Source organism: Parambassis ranga, chromosome 20, assembly GCF_900634625.1.
Source record: "Parambassis ranga chromosome 20, fParRan2.1, whole genome shotgun sequence".
NCBI classification, from domain to species: domain Eukaryota; kingdom Metazoa; phylum Chordata; class Actinopteri; family Ambassidae; genus Parambassis; species Parambassis ranga.
In genome coordinates, this window is record NC_041040.1 from 6,421,279 (window position 1) to 6,445,992 (window position 24,714).

The 24,714-nt window shown below is 42.7% G+C and overlaps 1 protein-coding gene across 3 annotated transcripts in view; it reads left to right on the top strand.

Annotated features, from left to right (window-relative positions):
* The window catches only part of pard3aa (par-3 family cell polarity regulator alpha, a), a 296,902-nt gene that overhangs the window by 213,546 nt on the left and 58,642 nt on the right, over positions 1-24,714 (top strand). For all 3 annotated transcript variants that reach the window (XM_028433418.1, XM_028433420.1, XM_028433417.1), the window contains exons 20-21: positions 10,936-11,055; positions 18,315-18,626. In XM_028433418.1, the coding sequence (XP_028289219.1) occupies positions 10,936-11,055; positions 18,315-18,626 (432 nt within the window). The remainder of the gene's footprint in view (positions 1-10,935; positions 11,056-18,314; positions 18,627-24,714) is intronic.

The window sequence follows — 24,714 nt, forward strand, 5'->3', positions numbered from 1 at the left end:
CCCACCTGCTGATGCGCACACGTTAACATGTGAGCGAGGAGATAGGTAGAGAAACAATCATGGCAAAGGCGAGGGAGAAAAAGGAGCTGGGAAAATTGCTTTTGAATCACAAAGGTAATATCAATCGATGTTGAATTACACTTCTGATTTCCATCAAAGGCAACCAATTAAAGGCAGAAACCGTATACCTCTTGTCCTGTCAGCGTCTCGACATGTGTTCAGCATGTAAAGCGAAATTGTCTGTTTTTTCCTTCCAGTTTTTCACATCTCTCTCTCTCTCTCTCTCTCTCTCTCTCTCTTATACTCTGATCTTTTTGGCGAGTGTGTCAGATAAATGGAGATTCCCCCCCCCCCCCATGTTTGTCATGAAGGAATCTTAATTGGACTCTCACTGCCACACCAAGACGTGTGAGCTACTGCCCCCCTTCAGTAGGGGGAGTATGGTGAATGCAAGGCTGAGAGAGAGAGGAGTGTGTGATGATAGATGAAAGTCCACAGCAGCAGATAAAGGCCAGGTGCTTCGTGGCCTTTGGCCTGTAAAGCCCATGTGGGTATCACAAACTTCTGCAGCCTCTAATGCCAACATTTGGTGCCACTAATGTGGAGAACCAGGGTGTTTTCACATTGTCCATTGGCACAAATGTCCACTTGGACCCAAGGATGAATCAGTTATAATTTGATGTTTAAAGGTCAGTGTGACCTTATTGAACATTTCTGCCCAACAATTAAGTAATTCTGGTGCCAATCTTGACAAAATTACACACACAGTCGGTTAAAATGACATTTAATCTTCAAATAGTCAAAGATCAACTTCACTGCGACCTCATGCTGTTTTAATTAAAGTGCTTCTACATATATTACACAACTCTGAATGGATATTAGTGTAAACAGTGGAGCTAACATTATGTAACTACTGTTGCTTCTGTGGCAAGTTTGTAGTCGTTTTACTCAGCTACACCTGACAACATGATCAAATATTCAACTACAAATACTCAATAACAGTAAATAGGTTTAGTTTGTTGTTATTGTTTGTATTAGTAGTGTGTCTGGTTGTTTGTCTCTTAGCCCTGCTATAGACTGGTGATCTATCCACTCAGTTTCTTATTCTTTTTACATTTTAGGATCCTCCTCCTCCACATCCACATCCTCGTCCTCCTCCTCCACATCCACATCCTCGTCCTCCTCCTCCTCCACCTCCTCGTCCTCGTCCTCCTCCTCCTCCTCCTCATCTTTGCACTTATAAATCATTTAATTTGACATACTTCTAGTAGTTGGTATTTCTACCACCAGCTTCATTCAGGAGGAGTGTCCGGGGTTATTTGTCTAACCCTGCAGGTGACATCCAGTCACTATTCCTGAGATTCCTCAGGATCCCTCCTCTTGCTCATTCTCACTTTATTCACCATTACTGTCACTGCCCTCCCTCTTTTTTTCCCATATATCCATGTACTATCCCCCTTTCCCTCCTCCTTTTTCTCCAGCTGCCCTGGAGATTCATCGTGGCATTGACAGAAAGACCTCTCCCGTCTCCCACTGAATGCTGGCTAGGGGGTGGGGGGGGTATGTCACGGATCAGCGATTCCGCTGTCTCCTTTCCTTCAGTGGTCTCAAACACAACGTTCGGGTCGGTGTGCGTCCACGCCTGTATTTCAAAGCCTGACGTTTATAAGACAGAGGACCTGCCTCACTGCTCTCATCGCCTGTCCTTTAGGCGAGCTTCTTGGAAATCAGACGTTTGAGTGTCACAGAAACACATCTGTCTCCAGACTCATCAGCATGCAAATTAGTTGGGAAACAGTTACGAGAGGCAGGGATAATCAAAACAGAAAAGACAAGAGGGCCGACAAACAAAATTAATTTGAGGTAATCTTGTATCATGGCAATAATCATGAGCTATTTTTTTCTCACGTACGCGTCCTGATTGGTGTCAGCTGTAGGAGGTGATCCAGCTGTAAATACATCACCGAACCTACTATCAGCGCAGTTCTCTGATTCCCATGAGTTCCTACAGCTATATTTGAGGATCCTTAAAAGGCCAGAGTTGCTGTGTTTGCTGAATGCATAGCCGAGGACACAGAGAGAGTGGCAGTGATCAGAATGGCCCATTAGGAATGCAGTCTGCTGTACTGTATGTAGTTCACAGCCTACTGTGGCAGCGCTGGGGTTGGTTAGGCATTAGCTAACTGTGAGTGTGTGTATGCATATGAGTGTAGTACTTGTCTACCTATGCATGGCTTACAATTGGAACTCATTATGTGCAAAGTTAGAGCAAGAGAGATAGTTATGAGTCGTCAGCAAATCAAATGCGACTTTGCACAATCAGAAATTGCACATTTACACACACTTACACACACACACACACACTTACACACAAACACAGCTCACCTCAATAACATCCCTCCAAGCTGCTCGACTATTTTCTATGTAAATTGTCCTTCAGAAACTCCCTCCTCACCGCGCTCATACACTTTAACAAATGGATGTATGAATGTGTTTAGACTGTTTATTTGTGTTGTAATGAGAGGCTTTAATCAGGGGTGTCAAGAATTTGAAACGATCCTCTGAGCGTGTATAAAAAAAAAGCACCCCTCCCCATCTTTATACACACACACACACACACACAACTCCGTGATTTATGTGAAACATTAAAGGCAATCATGTTGGGCTGGGCCTTGTCCTTTGTATTGCGCAGGCTGTTTGAAATATGGAAAAGCCAAGCTGTCCCTTGATGTACAGACGCACACATAAAGATAAAACACACACAAAGATGCGTGTGTGTACCTGCTTTCGCCTAAATATGAATAATTAGCACACAGAGCCAAGGCTGTTTTTTTTATAGCTTGTAAATACACAAGCCCACACACACACACACACACATGCAGTCTTCCTCACACACACACTTACTCAGTTCAACAATTACTTTGATACTGATAGTTGTTAGTTTAAAGGCAGAGAACATCCTCAGCCAATCATTCTGATGTATTTCCAGCAGCTTGGATGTTGCTCCAGCTCTGGTCTCTGTGACTAGAAAAATAAGTGTTTCTCAATAATAGAGGATTAAATCTGAAGCTGGAATTTTTGAAAATCTACCGTGCCCTCCTCCTCGCGCATACACTCACACATTATTGCAACAAACGAAAGTACAATAAAATGTCTGTAGGCTGGGATACAACCCGAAAATAGTCAAATGTGTGACTGACCATTCTCCACACATAGACTTATTTTGGTCCAAACCCTTTTATCTCCTTCTCCTCCTTTGGTGGTGTTGGTTGTGGTGGTGGGGGGGATAAGCAGCCCCTCTGAGGCTATGTCTGTGTTTGGCTGCTAACAAGTAGATCACCAATGGAATGTAGCTGCTCATCAGGCCATTGGACACACATTTGAGCTTGAAAAAAACAGCAAGGCGGAAAGATATATTCTGAAAGAGAAGCGTGAAAACGGCAAGAAAAAACAAAAATAACAGGATATACTGACAAAAAGATGGATTCAAGGCTGCAAACAGTGAGGTGTAGCATCCATGTATCAGATGGACCATGTGATAAACTCTTCACGGTAAACAGGTGGAGCAGTGATATTGGTTTATGTACTTCTGAAATGTTTTTCTTTTATAATATTTTGAAAGACAGCATGGAGTGAAACTAAGACTCGCTGGGCCGGGACACCCTAAGAGGCGTAGAAGTTTCTGGTGAGAATCATTTTCCCTCCACTTCGCCCGTGGCGTTCGTGCCCCTACTGTTTCTCGGCCTGATGTCATGAATAAATGCATGTCATGCCTCCGCGGTGCAGAACACGGTGCTTTCCCACCCAGGATGAACCATTCCAACTCCTGGCCTCCCTCCTGCTCCTCCTCCCCCCACAGCAGCTCTCTCCCCACAGTTTTCACACTATTGTCAAGCCCCTCGTCCCCCCACCCACCCCACTTTCTCAGGAGGAAATCGATTGGTTCGGTTTGCACGAGCTCTTGTCCAATGGGGCGAAAGAGCAGACATGTCACATCTTGCTGTGACCTGTAAGAGTCTATGGAAAAGACAGGGCAATGTGCAGCTGCATTAAAGGTGGTGTTATTCTGAAGGCACAGTGCATAACACGAAGTAGCCGCACATTCACAGATGACTCTGCTTTTCTAAGGGATGCGCTGCATTCCAGATTCTAGCCTCAAAGAGGTCCGGCAGAGCAGGGGGAAAGCACCAACTGACATTACAGGTTGCGGATAATGAGTTCCGCGGGGAGGGAGATAATCGGCTAACTCCATTTGGAGGCATCCTCCCATACCTCGGTGGGGTTGGTGTCCCAGGAAACCAGTGGTGGTGACATTATGCTGAGGCCACTCTACGATAACGAATGCCCCTTTAATGCCTGTTAACGATCGCTGGGTCACAGTGTGAAGAAGAAAAAATTCCTTTTAGTTCTTTGGACTGCCTTATTGGATTTTTTTTTTACGAGATATCTACAGAATGTGTCTCACCTCAGGTAGAGTGTTTACTCACCTCAGCTGCAAAAAACAGTTGAGTCTACGAAGAGGACAGAAAAATCTCACCTTACTAACAAGGCAGTGTTAAAATTACATGCCACTGTCAGTGTTTGGCCCTTGGTGCTGCACTGCTTCGTATTGACATGTGCTTCCAATGGACAGGGACAGAAAAAGTCTATTTGTTTTTGTACTGGTCTAAACTTGTGTGTACTTTCTTGCCATCAATATGATGGTAATCACATCCCTTGATTCTCCTCTGAGAGAAAATATTTTTTTAAAAAAAGGTGTTTTTATAGATTATCACCATGAAATGCAGCTGCTGAGGCAGAGTTATTTATTTTCTTCCTGACTGATACAAATACAGTTTCAGGGGATATGAGGGGGGGTGCGAAGCTCAAACGCCACATCAGACGTGTCTGTGGGGGGACTTCGCCCCGGGAGATTTGGATTAACTTTCAGGTTGGCCGAGCAGAAACCATAATGATTCTGTCTGTCTGCCCTTGAAATTATCTTCTCATCACTTACTCAAATTGATAGATGCAGTCATATTTTCTTTCTTTCTGGCTCGCCTGCTTCCATTTTCAGATTTGAATAACGCCGAAAGATTTAACACCTCGTGAGCATCACCTGAGGTTAAACCAGGTGGCCTTTTGCATTCACCTTCTAAAAACTAAGCGTTTTCTTTTTTTTTAGGAGGCTTTTTTTCTGTTTGTCTTTTCTCCCTAAGTCAGCAACTCACTGTGACGACACACCACAAAATTCCCCACAGAAGATGTCAAAACAGATTAGCTCCCCTCAAATCTACTCCCCAGATTAAATGATTGTAACAATCAAAAAGGCTTTCAGGCTTTGCATAATTTACTTTTTTTTCCCCCTCTTTGGAAATTCTGTCTTTGACTTTTTACTCCTCCTGTTGTGTTGCAGCCTTGAAGTATTATTACCCTGTAAATCGATGGAGATGATGTATGAGGCATCTACTGCTAGTGGTATAAACCCTTCTGTTGTCTGTGATATATGATGATGTATCATATTGAATAGAGTACCTGTTTACTGACTTCTTTTCTAGCAGAAAAGCAGATACACAGTGCTGTATGCTAAATGCTTAATGTGTGGAAAAACATTTTATGTCATCAGCACATGACAGCGCTTCAGATTTATTCCTTGTCATGTCACCATGAGTGAGCATCATAACATTAATAAAGCATATATGACGCCGATATACAATTCAAATGAGCTTTGATAACCAATCAGTCATTATCAGGACCAAACAGTGATGAATAGCACGGAGCAGCTCAAGCTCAGAGTCATAAATATTCTCTCCATCTGTGTCCATGTGGCACCTCTACTCATCAGATCTGCTTCTTTGTCTTTGTACTCGTCTGATCTCCACTCATGATGCTTCTGTTGTCTTGATTTCATCTCGGTCTTTGTCTTCCTCTGTATTTGTGTATTCATCGCGCTTACCTGCCGCACGCCGCAGTGAGCCAGATGCTTAGGTGCGGATCATTAAACATGGCTTTCGGTCTGGTGGACTGCAACAGGAAAATAAGATGAGGATGTAAATGGCACACCATTGTTTACCTGGCTTAAAAGGACACATAGGGGTCCAGAGGTTGCTCAAATAATGGGCTAGTCAGTTCATTTCTGACTGGAATTTCTTTTCTGGAAAACTGGCTTTTTAAGTTGAGGTTATTTTTTTTATTGTTTTTCAGGATTTGCAGGATTCATGATCATTTCATCATTTCAAATAGCTGCTATTCTTATGTTGTACAAAGCCCATAGATACACTAGGAAAAGCACAGCAGTGGTGAAAGCTTTCAAGCTATTGAAATGTCCAGTGAGAGGAACAGAAAACTTTCGTTAATGTGCAAAAAAACTGCTTTTCCTCTAGCAGGCTCAACTGAGTCACTCCCAAATAAAATTGAATTTAATTCCTTAGAAGCATTTGTTAGAAACAGCCATGATAAGCCTTTTATTCCTTAAAACAAAGGGAGGAACATGAAGGCAGTTTAGGTAACTATATTATTATTATATCACTATATTATTATTACTGTTATATTGGTGCGAACTGAAACACAGACATGTGTTCTAAGTAATGATGGAACATGCATATTTCCTGTACAAGGATGGAAATACCTGGTAACATTTTGTTTCAGGAAAAAAGAGCAATAATCCCCTACACCCACCCTGTGCCATGTCTCAAGGCTTTTGTAGCCTTTAGGCTGTGCTTCCTATATTTTCCCAGTTTCAATATACATATAGATGTCAGGAAACCCTGATTCAGTGTTCATGGACCCCTGCCTCTTCTCACTGGTCACTGATCACTGTTTACTTCCTTTAATTTAGGCAAATAGCCACCTGTATTCTACTGAATGCAGTCCTAGCAAGTGGCAAGTGGGTGGACTTTGATATGAGAATTTGATTTTGATGATTGATAATTGATTTGCATGGTGTTGAAGTTATGTTTGATGTGTGTAAATATGGCTTATATGTACTTGTAGTAGAGTTTCTCCTGTTTAATTTGATATGCAATATGATTATTTTTTGTACATGGTTAGTACAGTGTTATATGGATCTTATTTTTGGGTGCATGCAAAAGCCCTCTTATAAGGGGGCCGTGGTGTTGAAAGGGTTAACTGCATAACCTGCCATGTGCTCTATATACTCCACATTGTAAAGAAACTGCACCGACTTTTAGGCCAAATAATTTCTGTTTCCCATACTGCCGGAGGAGTAATTACAGTTGCACAGTCTGTAGTTACTCCATTGTCATTCTACTATGCAACTGCCAATCAATATCTTATTATCAAGCCTCATCAGCCTCCCCTTCAATACAACTATTCTGATGCCAGCCCCTGATTAATGCCAATGTGCCAATACGGATTGGAGAGTTTCACAGAAACATCTGAGTTTCTCCTTCCCACCTGACACTGATTAACTCCAAATCATTACTGCTTTTTTCCCTTCATTTCTCAAATGAGACACTTATCTTCCAGAGGCAGGTATGAAAGTCAATATGTTTTGCAGTTTTTATACACACACACACACTGGCACTAAGGAGCTGTGTGTTTTCCTGTGAGGACAAAACTGAATTGGTGTTTGTATTGCAGTGAAATTTTAGTAGCTAATCCTGTGTTGCAGCACGGTTCCTCCGGGCAGGCTGTGCAGTTGAAGGGCAGAGCCATGTTGTCACAACCAGCAAACGTCCCAATAGGCCTCTAATAACTCTGGTAGTATCGTCCCTTCCCTCCGCCTCTGCTTTGATGTAGTCCCTCCCTCTCAGGCCACCAGCGATGGGGGAATCGCCTTTCATATGTTAGTTGCTGCACTCCCGGGGTCCTGCCCGGCTTAATCCGCCAATATGTTTCACTTTAATCCCTCACTGTATTGATGTTGATCCAGAAGAACAAGAAAAAAAAAGTTGAGGTCAGAAGTTTGTCGCCCTTCCGATTTTTTTTTTAGTTAGTGGGAGAGACTTGAGAAAAAAGCAGCAAGAGGAAGGTGAATTTCCTTCAGGAAGTTAATGAAAGTCCTTGAAGTGAGGCGAGGAAAGCTGTCACCTGCCCCGGTGATAGATAGTGGGCTCATTATTATTAGCATTCCCAGCCCTAGCATGAAGTTTTATGCCTTACCAGAGCCATTTGTTGATTAATTAATCAGGTAATGTATGCTATCGGTGCTGTAAAAGAGCCCACATGTCTCTACCTCAGCTTCCCCACAGCCGAAACCACAATCTCCCAGAAGACCACAGTGCATTCAAAACATTACAATTTCAATGCAGCCACTACTAAAGAGGAGCTATTTGCACAAAAGGTCCAGGTGGCTTTTAATGTAAAGTAGAATAATAATAAACATCCAGGAGGGAACCAGTCTCCCATTTCATGAATATGTTTGCTTCCACTGGCCCAAAGTCAACCTTGTCTGATGTAATTTTTTCAGCACTCAGAGTAAGTTTTCAAACTGTCAAATAAAGCTCAGCTACGAGGAAGGTAAAAATAAACTGGGAGTGAAGCACCGTGAGGCTGGAAGACTACAGAGGGCAATGCTTTTACTGTCTGAAATTGAACAAGACTTCTAAAAAAAAACCCATATGGAATATCATAATCAATGTCTGTGCATAATGCAAGAACACTGAGTTACATTATATAATGTAAACACTCAATAAAAATCCTGTCCTTTGATCATATATTGAATTTCTTCTCACTTCACTTTTCACTTCACTTCTTCTAGCCACATGCCCCCACGCCCATACAACTGTCTGCCTGTCCCTTTACTGTATTTACCATACATCAAAACAAGTACCACTATAGCAAGACCTCCTGAAGACTCCGGTGGGACACACACAGATGTTAGCAGCATGTCCTTGTGTTCCTCTTTAGAAAATGGCTTCTACATAGGTAGTCACCATTGTTGACATACCTAGAGAGGCTCCCTCTGAGCTGTGTTCTCAGTACAAACCCAACGTGGAGACTATGACAGTTCTATGAACCTTGTTCTTTTAGTGATGCACACCCAGGATATGTCAAGGGAAATCTGGTATTATTGTGAAAAGCCATTGCACTCTTTTCAGTTAATCCAACCACATCTATTGGCTTGGCATTTAAGACCTGTTAATGCAATCACATTAACAGGTAAATACATGGCAGATTACAACCAAAAAAGAAGTCTTAGCATCAACAGACGTCTGATGCCTAACATGGAGAGAGAGGCTGTTCGTACCCGGAACAGAGAGAGGGGACATAAGGGAAAGTTACAGAGAGGCAAGATGAGGCATTAGATCAGTGCTTCTCAAATACTGGGGCGCGCCCGTGGTGAGGTGCCAGGGGGAGCGTGAGAGGCCCGTCGGTCAGAATGTCCAGTAAAAATTGTCCCTAAAAGTCCCTAAATTACGAATGAGGACAGGTCCGCTGCAGCTACAGCCCCGCTCAAGTGCGCAACAAGATGTCACCGCTTCTCCCTGACTAGAGGCCTGAACTTCTCAACAGCATGAATTCCTCATTAGATTTCAGCTAAATCTACCCTGATTGTGAACAGACTTTTTTAAAAAAATTTCAAGCTGGCAGCACGCTGCGTTGTTCTGAAAACTCAGAACAACCTTCCAATCCTGAGTGTCCAGCACATATTGTAAATATTATCTCTTTGATTAAAAGAGTGAATTCTGTCATTTAACACAATTCTTCCTGTCTGAACATAGCTCAGTTTATCCTGGACTTTGTCAGAATGTTCTGTCATTTACTTACTGTATGCAATTCTATTAATATTACACACATGTTGTACTCATTCCCCTTGGATTTACCTTAGATATACCATCTCATTGTATACATGGTGTATTAAAGAAACCTTGGTATTTATGGATTATTATAGGCATTGTGTCCACAGACATGCACATACGGAGATCCACACTCCCTGTATATGGAGGACAGATGTGCTTTTATGTCCCATCATGTGCACTTCCTGGTTATTTGTAATCCTTCCTTTTCTACTTTGCACTTCCTCCACAGCTGGACTCCTGATGGTGTAGCAGGAAATGACATCACTCTTTTATGATGTTGCCTGTTCCTGTTCTCTTTAGGCTTCCTTTTATCTTTTGCACATGTATAAAATATGGTTGGTATCCGCAGGCACATAGCAGCAATGATAAAGGATAATAGAGCTGTTTATGTTTGGTGTGCATGCCCTGTAAATGCACTGAACTCCCTATATCTCCTCATCATTATCTCACACTCCTCACTCCAGTCATTTAGACCCACAGCACCAAGTGTCGGCCCACCGGAGAGATATTTACGAGCATCGGCTTGGCTTCCTATTCTCACCTTGCCATAAAGCTGTCAGGGATTTACTGCCACAGTGTGTCACTCCTGTCATTAAAATGTAAAAGTTTGCAACGCTGCCTAGAAAGTTACAGATGATGCCAGCGAGCTCTCCTGCTTCCTACACTTACATTTTGCCTGGTTGCAGGTAGTTTGTTCTCTCTTCGCTCAAAACTAAATCATGAGCTGTCACTGCTCCCTTCACTCTTAAGTAAAGCGTACAGCTCAGGGAGGGAACAGGGAGCTCATCCTCTCTTTAGAAAAGCGAGGCTTTGCCATTTTCCGCTTTTCAGACTTACTTTTAACACCGCTCAGTGAATCCTTCCTGCTGTCCTGTATGGAGACTTGGAGGCAGGGAGGGAATTCACTGCGTTTAGTTATCGTTTGATATGGCTTGATGCATTCTGATTGCATTTATATGGAAAAGGCCAAGTTATTCTTTCAATAAGGAACATACCCAGAGAGGCTTCTCCTGAGCTGTCTCCCCAGTACAAACCCAACCTGGAGGTTTTGACACTTTAATTTCCTTCTGAGTGTTTCACTTGAGCTTCCTGGACAAAATATATATATATATATATATATAAAAAAAAAAGATTCATATTGAGTTTGAAACGATTAAAGTCTGGGGCTTCAATTAAATCTTCTTTTTCTCAGGTTTGGAAAGCACCGAAAGGACGAAGACAGGATGGAGAGGAAGAGCTCCAGTAAATCCAAAGCTGAGGATATGCAAGCGTCAGAGGAGGAGACCTTACGGATGAGGCTGGAGCAAGAGAGGTGAGTGCACAAGCAGAGCTTTGGTTTGCTAAAAGCCTGAACAATCAAGTCCCAAAGGAGATGGTGGGGGGGGAGGCACACGGCTGACTGGAAAATTAGCAAACTACCTAATTAACAGAATGGTGGAGCAAGGTTGGGAAATTCTGGGAAAGTACTCAGATGTCAATTTGTGAAGTGTCCCTTTCTTTTATATCAGTACATTAAATAGATCATTTATGGATTGTTGTTGCCTGAGCCATTCAGAGGAGCTGACCTCGTAATGGTGCTTGTAGGCCCCCCGTGGATTTAGCATGATTGAATAGTGCTCATTATAATAGCGAAATCGATGTAGCTCAGCATTTGTCTTCTCCTGCAGCTTGCACAGGTTGTTAATCGTTCAAAAACGTGCTGCTCCCTTTTTTATCTGTCCCTCTTGGCTCTGTGCCCCCCCCCGTGGCTTTTTTGGACATCAGTACATCCGAAAAGAATAAGAGAAGGCGCTGGTTCTGCTGCTCATCCCTCACAGACGAGGCCCATTTAATTTTCTTCCAGTGAAGAAGACAATATTGGTGGCATGGTGAATGAAAAGACAGCTTGCTGCCTCCATTGTTCCCTACCAGCCAAATGAACTCAGTAATCAAAGTGCCGTTGGTAATGACAGCTAATTGAATAGAAACAATAGAGCTTGATAGCGCTCCCTCTTACAGAGAAGGGAGAGAAGGGTAGATGGCTGTCGAAAAACGCAACACAAACAAACATTTGCATGCACACGCACAAAAAAATGTCACAAAGGATCTCTTCCCTGCTGAATGGAACATCTGGAGGCCTCGCTCAAAACACTGCAGCACATTTCTTCTCCGCTATTCAGCTATGACTTCCAGTGAAGGTTCCCCTTCGTTGAGGGTGTGAACCCCTCTGGCTGAGGGCCCAACACATTTCCCTCAGTGTGCCCTGGAGGCCAGCGGGACCTGCTTCTCCATCCAGATCCGTCTCCTTTTGCGCAGCTCCCAAACAACTGTCATGCTAAGCAGCAGAATGAACACAGGCGCACAGCGGGCACGAGATGTAGAGTACATGCCCGCCCAACCTCCCCCACAAACACATACACACCATTTAAATCCTGTTTTCTTTCAACGTGTCACCCGGATTCTTTGTCTGCTGCTTTGTCTTGCAGCACATTCTCATTCCCCGTCTTGTTTGTGTCCGTTCTGCATGTGTGAGCTCCGATCCCGGCTTCCTATGCAGGAGGGCAACCTAATTCTTTCCCCTTGTACCTGTTCCCAAATCCCATCACTCAGCCCGGCCAGGATTGTCCCTCAGTTAATGGAAAGGGAATCCTAAGGGAAATTGTGGTGCGTAATATTAAACCAACCTGCCATGAAGCCAAGTCGATATTCAAAGTATCAGGGTTCAGCGGGACGACAGCTCAGAAATCCATTACTTGTTGTATTTTTTGGTCGCACTTCTGTATCACAGTCCCAAGGTGCTACATTTGATAGTTCTTTAAGGTGAACACTCTGATGGATTACACCGCTGACACCAAGACAGGACAATCCAAAGTGCTTTTATAAAATTATAGATCAGTCCATATCAGGCTTCAGCCGCTGCCAGCGCTGTGTGTCAGCACCGCTCGGGGATGGGCCACAGCCAAAGTCCTGGCTCAGTTGACATTAGCGATCATTAATTCAAGCAGACAGTTGTGACAGGGGCTTTTAGTGATTCAAAATAGGAGTCAGAGAAGAGGTGAAACAGATTAATTCATAAAACCTGCCCCTTTTTACCCTGCAATAAGGTGGCTATGGTCATATATTTAAAACTCTGACCTTGATATGATTCTTGCAATTTATGCTTTGGCCCACAGGCCTTGCAGACACAATCCATGTATTTTGAGTAAAACTTGCTCTCCAGTGATACCTTGTTTGCCTCTTATGGACTGGAAATGATGGAGAAGAGAGTGCATAGAACTTTGTCACCACAGCACAGTGCAGTGAAGAGCTGTGATTGGATGTTTCACGTCATCAAAGAAGCATTACAACCTATTCTATTTTTTCTTTGCCTGTGGACACCTCTCAAGACACCTCTGCCTGATTGGCTCATGTTGAGAAGATGGTGGAAATAACAAGCAGATTGGACCCTGGGTGGCTGTGCCCTCATTTGTTCAAAGCCATGGGGGTGAAGAAAGAAAAAGAAGGGCAGGCGGGTGGTGTTGGTGGAGCTTCTATCAGTCTCCGACTTATCTCTGCACATGCTAGGCCTGAAATTATATTTCCCTGGCCAAAGAGGGGAGTACACAAAGCCAACCTGACAATGTCCCTTCTTCATTTTCCGCCTGGACTGAACTCCATTCTCTCTGTCTTTCTCTGTGGCAGCTGATTATGATGTCCATTCTCTCTTATCTGCTTGGCTCCGCTTGGCTTCTAATCAGCGTCGAGCACTCCACTGCCACTCTCCTTGTTCCCGCTCCCCAGACCACAGTAGAACACATCACTGCTTTTTTTTTTCTTTCCTTTTCCTAGACAGTGGCCTGCTTCCTCTTGTTTGTTGTCAGACTTCCTGCTGACTCTAGACAAACACATCCTAACCAGTGTTTCTGAAACAGTCAGCACAAATCACTTCAAACCTGGATTATGGATGTTAGAATTTTATTTTGAGTTTAATAAAAGTTCTACTTTATCCCGTGTTATCCCAGCTTACAGACACCATTAGAATTAAAAATAAAGCAATTTGCTGTAAGGCAGATTCTTCTCTTTCTGTTTTTTTTTCTTTCTTTCAGTGATATCGTTCTTTTTTTTTGTCAAACCATCTCATTATTTCAGTATCCTGTTCGAGTCTCATTTGCATAGCGAGTTCAAAGAATGGCTGATTGGGAAGTGTGATTATATTTGTAATTATATTGATACCTACAGCAAGTTAATGTGATTATTAACACTGTGAATTAACACCGTGGAACTTGGAACAATTATATCTGTGATTGCATTATGCTGTTATGGGCCAAGTGTCAACGCAGAAGACGGGCTATCGGGAGGGTTTGCGATTTAGCACACAGACAGCTGCAGAGTCATTTACTGCACTTTGATTAGATTCAGCCCTCCATCTGCACTTTGGAACAATGGAACATGTTTTGATGAGGGGCGTATTGAAAAGAAAAACCTATTCAGAGGTGGCTGGATGAGGAGGTAAGAGAGCAAATACATTCTGCTTCATCCGCCACAGTAACAATACATTTTGAAGAGGCGTGTTTTTAAACTCTTTAAACTCTTTAAAACAAATCTCAAAGAGTAAAGACACCCCCTCTTTTTTCTTTCTACCCTCAAGATTAAAGATTGACAAACATATGGAGCAGAAGCCTGCTAGCTGCTGTCAGCGCAAAACAACAGCCCTGTTGAATTAACAGTGAGATTTATTCAGCGTGTAGAGGAAGGACTGACATGTCGCTACCGGTTCACACCAGGCCTCTCACAATACCAATACAATGTGTTACAATCATTATCTCATGTGGCATTCTTCCATTAGTATTCACGCCCTGAAACAAATATTGAGCAACAATTTAAATACAAAAATAGTTTTTAGCTGCAGTGAAATGAGAAATCTGAAAAGGATGGATGTTAACAGACAGAGCAGCATCGTCTGGGTGACACGTATTTTTTCCTGGTCAGTCGTGGATTAGGGGTTGAACTTTAACTGCCCCGAAAGCCTCAGCATTAGACTGTCTAGACTGTCTGTTAGCCAGGAGGAAATACCTTCCTACTCCTACTGTTATGAAGGAAGTTAAGTGGGCATTGTATTTTGTTTAACAGTAACAGACACAGATCAGATGCAGGACTTATATTCTTTTGTTTCATAAATGTAATTAAAATAAAAAAAAATCCACAGCGGGGGTGCTTTTGTTCCCATTTTTTAAATTAAAAACCTTCCAGGGTTGGGTGCATTAAGAAAAAAAAAAGCTGCACTGCCCTCTCCAGTAAAACGTAGTATCTGGTGAAAGGAGACGGGAGGAGAAGAGCTAGTAATTGGGGCTGTACAGTAATAATGTGTTTAGTGTGGGCAGCACTTTCCTCAATGTTAACATGCTGGGCCATTAATTGGCTAATGGAGTATGTATGGTACAGTGCAGAGGTGGTCTCCGAGCAGAAGGTGGTGGGTGGGGGGGGGGGAGTGGAGCAGCAATTTGAGATTGAAGAAGAGTGCAGTTAGCAGGTGTGTAAGGTTCTAATGAGCATATTACTGAACAGAGAAGTAGCTTCCAAATTCTGCTTTCCTACAAATACATATTTTTTTGCAGCTTAATTGCTTGATGGATTTTTGAAACTTGGGCTTTAACTTAATAAAACGAGAGTCTACAGATGTGTTAGCAGCACAGTAAGGCTGGAGTTAGACACATAACACACGGGGTGTTATGGTAAATGACAACTAACACAGTAATGTTTGCATGAATAATGTTATTTATGGTGGCCCTTCTTCAACAGTAACTAATAATACAAACATTTTCTTTGAACTACATACATAGTAAAATTATAAAGGTGACAATGGTGCATATTTTGAAATAATAAGAGTACGGGTGGTTCGACAGTAACAACACTGATTTGTCTGCAGATGCACCTGTTAACTGGCTTTTTGTGCCAAGTAGATAGTGATGAAAATACTTTTGGTGATTAATTAAAGGTGTGAAAAAAATCCCTTTTTCAGTATAGTTCCATCCTACCTCTGTCTAGAGTCCAGTATTCTTTGTCATCTCCTGTGTAGTGACAGTGAGGTAATCTTCCAGCCACATTATAATTCTGCATCCCACTTATTTAGCATCATCATCCTCTAGGGTTGCCACCATGTCCTCATGAGTCTCCCCTGAGACCAAAGGTCAATGCTGTCCATTTCTTCAGTCAGCGCTCTCTTCTTATTTTCAATTACCTAAAAGAAATGCTGCATAAGTGCACACATATAATGACACCTGTATGGCTTATATCCTACTTTAGACCACAAAAATCAACAAACAAAATTGAGACCTCATGTCAAACATGACCCACCAGGACCAAAACAGAAATTCAAACTGCCTATAACCAAAACCAAGATCCGTCTATAACCACAAATTTCAGTGTAAAAAAAATGGTATAATGGGATTATGTGCGATGTTGCACATCAATAATAGAAGTCTTAGGAATGGATATTGGAATGCAGCCTTAGCGTGCTACAAATAGCTCCACTGCCACCTGGCCAGGGACAGAAACTTAACACCACATGATAGCCTGGCTTTTCTGTCTGACAGCCAAAATAAGCTGCAATAGGCCTGTCACAGCAGAGACACAGGTTTGGATTGTGGATATGTTTTCTCCACAAACACACAGACAGACACACACACAGACACACAGACAGACAGATCATCTCTACAACAAAAAAAGAGCCTAAACTTATCCCTAAAAAATGTGAAGTATGTGTTGCCTCGCAACAGGAGCTTATTCTGAAAGTTTCAGTGCAGGATGGGTCCAGATGTAATAACGTTAATGACAACAACATGACTCACAACTATGGCATTTTTGCTTGTTAATATCCTTTTATTGAAATGCACCTATTAGCCTTATCCGTATCAGACTCCTGAGGCCTGGCAGAGAAGTCTCCCTCTTTATGCTTGATGTCGCCAGTCTAGCCAAGGCCATTATCTCATCCCAAATGTCAATATAGCCTTTTTTATGAATCTGATTAGTCCATAAACGCCAGAGGGTCTTGAGATCCCAGCGGACTTCCGTGAACCTGTGGTAACATCATTGTCTGGTCCTTCCTGGCAGAGACCTGACATCACTTTAGCCAGATGGCAGGTGAAAGGGCTTGTGGGAATTAGTGTTTCTTTCCTGTTTCTGTTTTCTTGTGAAAGTGAGACCGGCCTCACACCACACCACTGAGTTGATCCTTTTTTATAGTGTACCTGATCCACGACAATGTAAAACTACACCAAAACCAGCAGCGAGGTTTTACAGATGACTGCACATCATGCAACATTGCATCAGGCCTCCATCAAAATCTCATTCCGGAGATAATGCTGAGAAAATGGGATTTTGGACGGCTAAAAATAAACAAGGCAGTCTATGGGTAAGATGTGGGAATTGGGTTAATCCGGCACTGAAAAATGGTGATTGTTTGAAATGTGATTACTGTTATTAAAATACACAGACATGGGGAGTGGGAGAGAGTTCTATGGGGGATTCGAGCTCTGTTCCAATCCCGTCAATCATCAGTGGAGGTTCAGAGGTCAGTTATGACCTGAGGTAATAGGGAAGGCTAGCACCGGTGGGAGGCAGCGTGCTTTTATCCATGTGTGTGTGTGGATGGGCGCAACACCCCACAGCACATGTTACATCTGGAACCAGTGAGCATTCTGGTGGCTGCTGCCAGGGTCACCGCACTGGGAGGTCAACTCACACCCCTCCACCATTCCCCCTGTTTTCAACCCTTCTCCTCTCCCTACTGTCCACCTCCCCTGCTCCTGCAGCGCCAGCTCTCCTTCGCTCCCATGCAGCACCATGACTGAGCCTTGTTAGCTGCGGACAGATGGGCATTCACATGGAACCGTTCTCTGAGACAGGAAAGGCCTGTGAAAGGCTCCGTTGTGTGGAAGTGGTCCCGGTGAGAGCAACAGCATGGAGGGAGAGGAAGGGGCAGGAAAAGGAGGAAGAGGAGGTCTGACGGCCTCCCTCCCACCTTCTCTTGTTTAGAGGGCCTAGGGGGATAAGATCAGAACCCTCGTCTTGGCCCTCTAATGGTTCCATATTTGAATAATACAGCTTCTCTTGCAGGAGAGAAAAAAAACATTTCTCTCAGTTCCCATTCCCCACTACTCAGGAGAAGAAAGCCACTTCAGAAGTTTGTGGAGAGGCCATTTCTTCACAAGTCTGGGCTGATCAATATCTGAGATTAAACTTGAAAGTTGGAATGCAGCTGAAAGCCTCTCTGAATCTAGGACAGAATATTGCACTTGGTCTTTTAATAACCCCGTCTATTTATCTTGTGTTGCTTCTTTATGCACTCACTCTCAGCATCTGAAATCCCAACAAATAGCTGCTTGTTTTCTCCCCACTTGTTATGTTTAGTCTCCAGAAATAAACACACTGATGTAAATACATCAGAAAACTGCCCTAGTCTTGAAAACATCACTATTGGAATTGAACTGGGAGACATTTATGTGTATCTGGAGCATCCAAATAAACAAATTCAGTGCCTGAAATTCAGAGCCTGGTGAAATACATGGTTTTACCCTCTTACCTGACACTTTATCCTCAATGTGTTTATCACAGAATACAGGCCAAAACACGGGAGCTCCGAGAGAAGCAGGCGAAGGAGAGAGAATACGCCGAGATCCAAGACGTTGTCAGCCGCACTTTCAGCTCTGATGAGGAGCACACTTACGCTGGCATCGGATCGTTGGACTCCTCGGTGGATAGCAGCAGCATAGATCCATACAACCACCACTACCATCTGCCTCAAAGTCCTCAAAGTCCACAAAGTCCTCAAGCTCCTTTGAACCTTCAGGACAAAGGGCCACCTCGGGAAGCTCTTTACGCCCAGGTCAACAAGCCTCGCAACGGACGGCCTGCAGCTCCTGAAAGGTAGGAGAGTTTCCAACTTTCTGCTTTCCCCATTCATTTAAATGACACTAACTAGCTTTGTGGCTGCGCTTTACAACATACTCCATTTACACCTCATATATAATCTATAACCAGCAACGTGTTTTTGTTCACTTTATCTTTGCATGTGTGACGTACGGTTCACAGGAAAACAATGAATTTCACACCAGGTTTTATCGCACGCTTCCATCTCACATGGCGTTCGTTCTCCCAGCGCCCGCTTGTAAAATCGAAGAACAACAGGATCAGTAATTCTCCATGTGACAGAATTTAATATCAGGTAGTCACTTTTTTTTTTCATTATCCTTGGATCAGAGGTAATCCCCCCCCGGCCTCTCACACACCTTTTCACAGTCACGCTGCATCTGGATTGAGCTTCCTATAGTCTCTAGGGGGGTCATGTTGCGCCATGTCAATACAAATATTTGATATCAGTGTCATGCAGAGCTGTAGCTTCATATTATGTGACTACCAGAAAGACAGATTATTCCCCATGTTGGGCTATGTTGCATTTAGTGTGTTTCATTATGATTCAGCAGAGACCTATTGCAAAGAAGTTTAAACTAATCCAGAATATTTTTTGAAAATGATTTTTTTATATTCTAGAGCATGCTCACACTAACCGCAAATTTCCCGAAAGCATTCCCACACTTTCAGTCATCTCCACTGTATTATTCGGATGCTTCTCCTGATCCCTGATGCTTGTTTCTTCACTCAGCTGAGGTGCTATGAGGGGGAAGATTTCCTCTAGGTCAAATCCAGTAGTGACGAGTCAGGAGGTCACTGTTCCCATGGCATCCCAGAACCTTTCAGGATGTTATTAAGGGATTGGATAATGACCACCTCCTGTGATTGACATCTGTCACTTGGGGGCTTGTGACCTTTCACTGCTGTGGGCTCGGGACGGAGAGTGTTACTGTGTGTAACCAAGACAGAGCGCCTCTGTGTGAGTGTGTGTTTGTTTTTAAGAGGATGTGAAGATCCTGTAACCCTCCCATGACAGTCAGAATAGAACTGGCAAGGTTATGGGCTCCTCCTGGTAGCAGGAGTAAATCTGTGTGCCAATACATCCTGGACTTGAGTGATCCATATGTTCAAAGTGAAGGTTACCCCTGCATGTGTTCGTCGTAGTCATAGAAACAACAGTGTCTATTATAAAGTCCAACACTTCTCAAGGAAGAGTTGATAGTTCTGGCGGCTACTTATCTAGATCTTTAGATGATTGATTCTCAGTAGAATATCAATACGCTCTGGTATGAAAGCATTTCTTTCTTCCTCATTTCCTGCAAGAATATTAATAACAATCTGCCTGTGTTTTTTTCCCTGAGAAAACAGAAGTCTTGTAGGGTTCTTCCTGTGTGAGTGGTCTGACTGTGAGCAGATGCTTTTGTTACTTTTATATTTACTTAGTAAAAAATATTTTTCTTTTATGGTTTTTGTCAAAATTTCTGAACATCTGGTAGCCATTGTTATTTTTTAATCTTACAATTTGGTGTAATCCATCTTTTGGCAACATATTCCACTACTTATAAGGTCATCTGTGAAATTCTTCCTTTTTTCCAGTGCTGTCCCATCTTCCCTACTTTTCTCTTGTTTCTTTGAAATACCGAGCTCTCACCTTCACAGGTTTATTTCAGCATTAGAGGCTTAGTGTTTGCACGGTAATTATAAACACAGGCTCACATTTAGTTTGGGGTCTGAGCCTTCAGTATTGATAGCACAATATGGAGTTTTATTTTGCTGGGACGGGATTAGCCGTCGCGAGTGTTGTGATTGGATTTGAAATATGCACCACATGTTCAACACTGCGTTTTTGTTTTGCACCTCTTTGCTGCTTTGCATATCTTGTTTATGCCAGGCCAGCTGTATGCCTGTAATATTTGTCTTGCTGCCTTTGAGATATAATAATAATAATAATATTTGCTGGTTCTTATTTCGCTCAGAGGCTTTCTATTTGTAAAAAAAAAAGGAGCTTGAAACACATTCAGATTCAAGACTCCCATCACTTGCCTATCACAACAACATAAACAGTAATTTGCATTTCTAAATTAAACTAAATAGAACTTTCATTGTCGCGAACAAAGCGCCAACACAACAGAATTCTCAATCATTTCTGGCTAATCCACGTATCAAGGCAGCAGAATTGGACGGTGAACTTTTGATTTACCTTCTAGTTTTGTGACTTTTTTAATCCTGCTACTCGTTGCTACATAACCTTGTATTCTAACTGACATGAATTTCCTGCATGAACGCCGGGAAAAGAGGAAATAGATGAAGTTTGTTCGTGAAAGGCTGCTCATTCCTGGCTGTCAGTCAGTCTTCAGAATAAAGGCGAAGAATGAGTAGCATTTAACCCTGACCTGGATACTGTTACCTCGCTCTGAGGTAGGCCCCGGAGAAACACGGTCTGATCAAAGGGACAGATTAAGGATCCTATTTTACAGGGTTATTTCAGTCATTTTCTGGTAGAGTTAAGTTCCACACTCAAAGATCTGACAGAAAGCCAGCTCATTGTGACACTTAGTGACAGAGAACGCTGGGATTTTGTGCTAACACAGCCAACATTGCAATGCCTACATGTACCAGGGTGCATTGCGTGTCAGCGTCTGACACTCAATTCTCACTGAGGTGATCCAGGCAAGGAGCAAAACACACCTGCACTGTAAGGCACACCTTCCTAGGAGGTAGAATGACATGTTGGCATTGTAGAGTTTGGTCCCAGAAGGTTATGTATTTTTGAAAGTCTGACACGGCTGCAGTCTCTGCCTCTCTCTGCTGATTTATTTTATCTTCAAACTTTGGCTGATGAAACAGTGTAAACAATCTATTCCATGCTCTGCTAAGCTCAAACAACTGCTTAGAACTACTTACATCACTGGTTCCTAGAAAAATTTGAAGCTTTGGTTCCAGAGATCTTCAGAAAAGAGTGTTGTTTTGTCACACTGCATCCATAAGGTAGATAAGAAGCAACAAGGCCGAGTATTTGCGACGTCAGCTGACTGATTTTTTTACCAGAAGAGCGTGCACTATAATAAATACAGTGTGCACTGTGCAGCAGTACACACGTATGAACATAAACTCAAGTAAACAAGGTATTTTCTCATTGGCCAGACAGCACAGTAAATAATATTATATGGGGATGTGAGCCATCTCCTGATTCTCATATGACCTCTAGAAGCATGACGCAACTGCACCAATCTTACCTTGTAAAGCTATTTTCAGGCACCAAGTAAATAAAGTTAAACTGAGTTGAAATTAGCTGACAGCCTCTCTTTTATGTGCAGCCTTACCAACCTCTGAACAGAGGCGCTGGATGTTTAGGAAAATAACTACACTTCACCTAATCTCTATCTTTCATCTGAAAGCCACCTAGTCAAACATTAGCATAGCTGGAAAGACATGAAACAATGCTCACGTCTAAGGTTGTTTACCTTACATCGCTCAGTACTGTCATTACAACACAACATTTTTAATCAGATAAAGCACTGTTTCTTAGATCTAGTCAACTAATTAGAGCTCCTCTGGGGCCCTCTGATTGATGTGGGAAGGCGCTCCTTTTTTTAAAGGAGGTGGTCCAAATGCCTGCAATTACTTACTACTTACTGTATGTTACAGTTTTCGCTTCTAAGACTCATTTATGCTGCATGTGTTTATATGCATGTGCTTTCATTTTATGCCTTAATAAAGGCATTCACCCATGACTCTTCAAGGCTGCACACTTGTTTATCCACTACAGTTTATAAGAAGAGGCTGCAGCTGGATAAATAGCCAGGGTATGTGCCCCTCTCTCTCTCTCTCTTTCTCTAATAGACATTTAGTAATGGAGCCCTAATGGGAAGGTCACTGCGACTGTAAAGCTGGAATGAGTCAGACCTGAGCCAGTAAAACCCTTGGAGATACGGCGACCCCGGTTGCAGTGGGCGTCCTGAGATCCTGCCCATTCTGCCGTATCAGGTTTTTACTGTTCCTCTGTGGGATCACGGTACAACAAGAGCTCATTTGACAATTTATTACTAACCTCCATGTTATTAGAACTGGCAGCCCCTCTGGTGTTTTGACAATGCTGTCAGACTCAGTAAAACTGAAGGGCACCAATAGAAAGCTAGGATTTATTTATTTTCACTTGCATTAATACCCTATATAAAGCAAACATAAATATCACTTTTCACCCTTATACCTGAGTTTACGTGAAAGTGAGCCAGACGTAAACACCGTAACACACGGTTTTCTTTTTAGATTGCTTTTCTTCAGCTTATTACAAAAAGGTAAACCTGGCAAAATGCAGTGACCTCATTTTCTGACAAGCAGCTGACAAGTCAACCTCTCCATCTGCTGAGGGATCGGGTGGTTTGGGCGACTGGCATTGGATGCCACGTTTCAGAACGACAACCTGACAGGTGCCAGGCTCGATGGGATTTGTGGGAAGTGAGCGTGAAACAAAGCATCACCTTTGAAACTGCATTTTGATTGACTGCTGCTCCCATTACTCAGCCGAGTTTCTAAAGCTCCTTAGAGCATGGGCAAGAAAGAGTCAGAGAGTCACAGAGAGGAAGAGGTGGGGGAAGTAGGGAGGAAAAGATATGGAGCTCACGGAGCTCAGCGGTGCAAAGCCCTTGAAGTCCCCTGCAACTCAGCAGCTCTGTAGAGTCTGGCAAGCTTGCAGCAAAGACAGAAAAGGAACCTAAAGATCCTCACCTAATGAAACACTCACTGTGGTGCTCTGTCTCCACAAAAAATCTGTCACAAAAAACCTACACCTTGCATGGTCTTTAAATCAGATTATGAGGTTGCTAATGCATTTCCCACAGCTGATAAAAGGGAAGACTTTTCATCTAAATAGAAAGTTTGTGAGGATTTCTCCCTTCGTGCCACCTCCCCACTCTGAGACCTGCCTTGTGGGAAATGTTCATCTCTGGTGAGACACTTTCACACCTTAGATCAAGCGTATATATGTCCACATTTTTCCACTGCAGCAACTCAAAAGACCAACTCAAAGACCATTTCTGGGCAGTCTGTACTTCTGTTTTCTCACTGATGGAACTTTTTAGGGCTGTTTTGGGGGAGAGAAAAAGGTAGTCTCCACAGAGAAGGCGATTGAGCTGATTTGACACTGATAAAGTGTTTTTCACGCACTGGAACTAAGTGCCTGATGTGCCATTTTTGTGTGACTTCAGCCTTTTTAGGCCCATTTCCAGGGCATACTTAAAGCACCTATTACATGATATCCCATTCAGATCTTTGTTTTGTAACTGGATTAGGTGCATCTAACCACAGGAACTCGTGCTATTTTAGGATGGCCCACAATGTTGCATGTGTTTCCACCTTTGAAACTTCCCCAAAAAAGCTCTTCTATGGGCCATCTTCGGGTGAAGAAAGGTACCTCAGATAGGCTAGATAAACCTAAACAGGGTAGCTTTGCTCTAAACATTCACACTACCTCATCCCTGCCCTCAGTTCCTGCAGTGGAAAAATGCCTTTACCTAACCTTGTCATCATTGCTTTTAGATGACAAATCATGACAGTCGAAATGGAGATGCATAATCATCTGACTGGTTCTATTATGTGCCGTATTGTCTGAATGTAGCATTGGATGCCTCCATTAAAGTAATGCAGATGGAGTGTGAAGTCTTATCAACAATGATATTCCATCTCAGTCAGATGATCATGGAGCCAGTCTGGGCTAATCACTTTTTTATTGTTTGCTGTCTCTTACTTGGCGTCTGGCATTAACCCTGCGTTCAACAATCAGTCTCTGTAATTTTTATAGACTATATTTTCATTTAGATGCAATCAAAGTGAGATTAACAAACTTTCTGATGGCAACATCTGTAGCTTTGATTAAATCCTACCTCTCAATAATTCATTGGTAAACAAATGAATCTTGTACAAACCCCTGCAGCTGCGTTAAGACTTTAATAACACCTCGTAAGTCTCTAATAATGTTTTCTCGTCGATCCCAAGGGAGTAAAATTGATACGTCTAGCATCAAGGAGTAGTTTTCTTTAATGAGACACATACATTAGTGGTAACTAATTACAGTTTAGTAACTCATTGGTTCTCTGTGAGTCCA